General features: G+C 60.3%; 1 protein-coding gene across 1 annotated transcript; it reads left to right on the forward strand.

Annotated features, from left to right (window-relative positions):
• Positions 1 to 576: 576 nt before the first annotated feature.
• C1QTNF8 (C1q and TNF related 8) lies at positions 577 to 2,822 on the forward strand (the record flags this gene model as incomplete). Its single annotated transcript, XM_082857789.1, has 3 exons — positions 577 to 685; positions 1,363 to 1,560; positions 2,272 to 2,822. The coding sequence occupies 3 exons, from the start codon at positions 577 to 579 to the stop codon at positions 2,820 to 2,822; spliced, it is 858 nt and encodes a 285-aa protein (XP_082713915.1).
• Positions 2,823 to 5,601: the final 2,779 nt, after the last annotated feature.

Here is a 5,601-nt window from a genome sequence, read left to right on the forward strand (position 1 = left end):
GAAGTGGTGGAGAGGAGGGCTCCCACCTGCCAGGGAAGCTCAGCCTGGGAGTGGGTCTCAGACCTACTATGTAAGAAGAAGGACCTCACCCTGGGCTGCAGTCCCCGAGGGCTTCCTGGAAGAGGGAGCCTGAGTCTTTGCTCAGCATGGCTAGGGTACAGGGAAGAGTGAGGACCCCGACCTCACACGCCTGCCCTTGCAGGAGACCAACACTGGCTGAGCCTCTCATACGTACATGGGGAAACCAGGGCAGGCAGGGCCCACTTGCCAGGGAAACTGAGGCCCAAATGATGTGGGGCTCACCCAGGGCCCCCCAGCAGCTGCTGGTTGAGCTGGAAAGTGGAGCCTCCACCTGGCGTGGATGAGCCAGGTGTCAGGCAGGGTCTCCCGAAGGAGAGGAGGTGGAGGCGAGAGGCCTAGGACTGGTAGGGCTTAAAGACCATCTTACCCACAGACGGGTGGGGGCCACATGGGGTAGCCCCCCAAGTTACCCACAGGGGCCTGGCCTGGCCCACGGGAGGTCAGGATGAGGGTGCTGCCCTCTGCCAAGCTAGGCAGCCGGACAGAAACTGCCTCATGTCTGACCCCAACCACCTGGGCCCTGGGCCCAGCCACCAGTGGGTGGGGTGCTGCCGTTCTCTGAAGCAGCCTAGCTGTGCCTCCCAGAGGGCTCTGGCCAGCCCAGGTGGGTGGGGGACTTAGAGGGCTGATTCAGAGCCCCCACCTCCATACAGTTCTCCCTGCATCTACCAGGTGCGGGGTCTCCAGCCATGGGGGGTTTGGGGACCGGGACTCCCCAACTATAGGCAGTTAGGGTGCCTGCCACTGCCCAGAGCTAAGGCCCTAAGGCCCCAGGAGGGAGGCAGCTATGGGGAGGAGGGAGCAGCCCCGGAGAAGGAATCTGGAAGCACCAGCTCCCATGGGGTGGGGCTGCCTTGGTCACTCACTGGGGCTCTGGAAGGGCAGGTGTGAATGGTCCCCCGTGCTGGCCCCTCCGATCGATGGTGGTCCCCAGGTGCTGTGTTAGGGGGGATGCTGGGGCCACATCCAGGTCCAGGGGAAAGTGTGTGGGGATCCATTAGTGATGTCTGTTGGGGCAGGGGTCTGAGTGTCCAGGAGGGCTCTGCCAGGTGCCCTGTCTGGTGCAGGATGAGGCTCTGGCCACGCCCACTGCAGCCCCTCCAGGGGTCCCAACTGTCCATCCTCACCCAGGCAGCTCCCTGGTCCCACCAGCGCAGTCTCCCCCACACAAGGGGGCACAGTTGGGCTGCTGCGGGGGTGGGGGCTCAGCAGGGGTGTCCCCTCTCCACTCCCCGTTTTCCTCCCCCATCCTCTTCCTCCCGTCCTGCCCTCCCGACCCAGCCTCTGCTCTCCTGCTCCTGCTGATGCTGCCCGCAGGGGCCTGGCCTGGCCTGGGGCCGCCCTGCTGGCTGTGTATGCACTGCAGCTGCCCACCCTGGCCCCCAGCTGCCCCCAGCCCACACGCCCGCATGAGCAACAGGGATGAGTGGGTGGGACTGCCCCATGTGCGGCCCACCATCGACATCTCGATCCTCAAAGGTGAGTGTTCCTGGAGAGGCGGCCCCACTGCCCCCAGCCCCGCAGGGACACTCCGCAATGAGGGGCATGGGAAGAGAGGCAGGAGAGCAGGGCGACGGCCCAAGGCTAGCTCTGGGAAGGCTTGGCCCCAGGGGGGCACACAAGGGCCTGCTCCCTGCTCCCCATAGCCGCCTCCTCCTGTGGGAACAGGGTGCCCTGGGGAAGGGGCTGTGGATTGGGGGAGATGGTGGGGGGGTGGGGGGGTGGCAGGCGGGGCTGAGTTTCCCTTCAATTCTGCTCCCCCACCCCAAGGGGAGATGGGAAGGGGGTCTGGGAGCAGCTCCCCCTTTGAGAGGCAAGACAGGCTGAGCTCTAAGAGGGAGGCACCCTGAAGGCTGGACGGAGGCCACACTGAGGTTGGATTTGGTTACCAACTTCCCAGGCCTCTCCTCCTTCAAAACCCAGTTCAGACACTTCCTCTGGCAGCTACTGGGCCCCCATCGTCCCCGCCGTCCCGGCCATCCGCATGTGACCATCTGCACAGGCCTCAGAACTGCCAGGACCTCAGGGCGCGGCTTCTTTCTCATCGCCCCGTGGAGGGCGGGTTAGCGCCCACCTGACAGATGAGACTGAGGGTCACAGAGGTGAGGTCACTTGCAAGGCCGTGTGGCCAGAGAATCTGACCCTTGAAACCTTGACCAGGGGCTTCCCCTTACCCGCACGCCCTCACAGGTGAGAAGGGTGAAGCGGGGGTCAGAGGCCGCTCCAGCAGGAGCAGGAAGGAGGGCCCGCCTGGCTCCCGGGGCCTCCGTGGCCACAAGGGCCAGAAGGGGCAGGTGGGGCCACCGGGCACCCTGTGCCAGCGTGCCTACGTGGCCTTCTCGGTGGGCTGGCGAGAGGGGCTGCACGGCACCGATGCCCTCCAGGCTGTGCCCTTCGACACGGAGCTGGTGGACCTGGACGGTGCCTTCGACCTGGCCTCCGGCCCCTTCCTCTGTGCCGTGCCCGGCATCTACGTCCTGAGCCTCAACGTGCACACCTGGAATTACAAGGAGACGTACCTGCGCATCACGTGCAACTGGTGGGCCGCAGCCGTGCTGTATGCGCAGCCCAGTGAGCGCAGCAGGATGCAGACACAGAGCCTGCTGCTGGCGCTGGCCGCGGGTGACGCTGTCTGGGTGCGCATGTTCCAGAGGGATGGCGACAACGCCATCTACAGCGAGCGCGGTGACCTCTACATCACCTTCAGCGGCCACCTGGTCAAGCCGGACGCTGAGCTCTAGCAGCCCCCACGCCACATCCAGCCCTCAACGGCAGTCATTCCTGGAGCCCCGCAGCCCAGGACTGATGCCAGCTGAGATGGAGCACCAACTGCACGCAGACGCTGAGCTGAGCACAGGGCTGTGGCAGGAACAGGACAGACCCGGGCCTGCCCTGCTGGAGATGACACAGACGAAGGTTTCACACCAAGACATTCAGGAAGCAGGCCCTTGTTCCGGGCACGTGGTGGGCGGGGGATGGGGGGTGGGCCGGAGCACCTCCACACACGATGGAGTTTGCTCCCCTGGTCGAGCTACCTATTCTGCATATAAAGGCTGTGCCAGGAACCACTGCCATGGAGAGCTTTACAAAGCACCTATTGGGTGCCGGGCTGGTTGCTAGGGAGGCTGCAGGGTAGGGGGGGAAGGGGGTCAAGTGCAGATGCCGGCCCTCCTGGAGCCAACGCTAGCAGGAAGCATGATGGATTCTAGGGTGTTCGAGGGCAGCAGAGGCCACAAGACAGGATGAAATGGAGCAGGTTACGGTGCTGGCCTGGCCGGGACGGGTCTCGTCCTTGGTGAACACGCCACCAGCCCTGGTGGGCTGATTTTCTGGGGCTCAGCATCCCCTTGTCTGTCTGGAATGGGCTGGAAGGGGGAGGAAGCTCATACCTGGATGTGCACCTGAGCCCGGGGAGCCCCAGACCCCCACGGTGTCACCTCCTACTTAGGTGTGCTGATGCTGGGCCTGGCGGCAACGGGAAGTGACCAGGCTGGCCTCGTTCCTGTGGACAGGTGTGGGTGGACTTTGGCCATGCTCACTCCACAGGAAGCCCCTGTCCACCCCATGGTCGGAGCCATCAGGCTACCCCACCCTCGAGCCCACTCTGAATCTTTCCTTTCCTGCCACGTGTCCTCCGGCCACTCTGGGACCTTCTGTCCAGCCCCTGTGGCCCCATCACCTGCCGCCTCCCCTCTGGCCCTCCCCTGGCATCCCCTCCTGCAGCTGCTCCCTTCCGAATGAGGAGTCTGGGCCAGTGAGGCTGCTGGGGCCCTGGCAAGAGCAGCGTCTGGAATCACCGGAGCCTGGCGAGCTGGCTGAGGTCCCGGGCCATGCAGAGGTGGCTGGAGCTGCAGGCTGGCTGGGCTGAGCAGGCCAGGGCCTTCCAGGTGCTGGACAGGCATGGGGGTTTCCACCTCAGAGTCTTGGGCCCACAGAATGCCGGCCTGGCTGATCCTGTCTCCTCATCACGTCCTACCCCTGCCCCCACTCCTTCCCACCAGGAGCCCAAAGCATCCTGAGATGGATCTCTGACTGGCTGGGGGCCCCACATCCACCTGGCCCTGGCAGATCCTCTCCAGATCACCATCGGCTGATGGGGGAGGTGGGGAGGGGGTGGGGGCCCACTCATCCTTTTCACAAACAGGCACCTCCTTGTCCCCAGGGAGGGGACACAGCTGGGATCACAGTGACCCTCCCCTGCCACCACAGAACTCAGTTATCCCTCAGGAGCATCAACCCTGAGTGAGGCTGGAGCCAGGAATGTCCCACACCCACCCGTGAACAGCAGAGCCCACCCTCCCAAACACACAGGCCAGGCCAGGCCACGCCCTTGACAGGTGGGGAAACTGAGGCCTGGCAAGGGGGTGTAGACCCCCAAGCCTGTGTGGGCTGGGAGCTGGTCCCCTCCATGGACTGGGCTGTCTCCCCTAGTATGGCCTGGGACAGTGGGGGAGGCAGGAGATGGGCCCCCACTGGGGAAAGGCTGCTGGGACTCCCTGTCTGCAGGGGGAGGGGGCTTTTTTTTTTAGCATCTTTATTGGAGTATAATTGCTTTGCAGTGGTGTGTTAGTTTCTGCTTTATAACAAAGTGAATCAGCTATACGTATACATATATCCTCATATCTCCTCCCTCTTGCATCTCCTTCCCACCCCTCTAGGAGGTCACAAAGCACCAAGCTGATCTCCCTGTGCTATGCGCCTGCTTCCCACTAGCTATCTGTTTTACATTTGATAGTATGTATATGTCCATGCCACTCTCTCACTTTGTCCCAGCTTACCCTTCCCCCTCCCTGTGTCCTCAAGTCCATTCACTACGTCTGCGTCTTTACTCCTATCCTGCCCCTAGGTTCTTCAGAACCTTTTTTTTTTTTTTAGGTTCTATATATATGTGTTAGCATACGGTATTTGTTTTTCTCTTTCTGACTTACTTCACTCTGTATGAGTGGATGTAGGTCCATCCACCTCACTACAAATAACTCAATTTCGTTTCTTTTTATGGCTGAGTAATACTCCATTGTATATATGTGCCACATCTTTATCCATTCATCTGTGGATGGACACTTAGGTTGCTTCCATGTCCTGGCTATTGTAAATAGTGCTGCAATGAACACTGTGGTACATGACTCTTGTTGAATTATGGTTTTCTCAGGGTATATGCCCAGTAGTGGGATTGCTGGGTTGTATAGTAGTTCTATTTTTAGTTTTGTAAGGAACCTCCATACTGTTCTCCATAGTGGCTGTATCAATTTACATTCCCACCAACAGTGCAAGAGGGTTCCCTTTTCTCCACACCCTCTCCAGCATTTATTGTTTGTAGATTTTTTGATGATGGCCATGCTGACTGGCGTGAGGTGATACCTCATTGTAGTTCTGATTTGCATTTCTCTAATGATTAGTGATGTTGAGCATCCTTTCATGTGTTTGTTGGCAATCTGTATATCTTCTTTGGAGAAATGTCTATTTAGGTCTTCTGCCCATATTTGGATTGGGTTTTTTGTTTTTTTGATATTGAGCTGCATA

Source organism: Leucopleurus acutus (genome assembly GCF_964270905.1).
Source record: "Leucopleurus acutus genome assembly, chromosome: 16".
Taxonomy (NCBI): domain Eukaryota; kingdom Metazoa; phylum Chordata; class Mammalia; order Artiodactyla; family Delphinidae; genus Leucopleurus; species Leucopleurus acutus.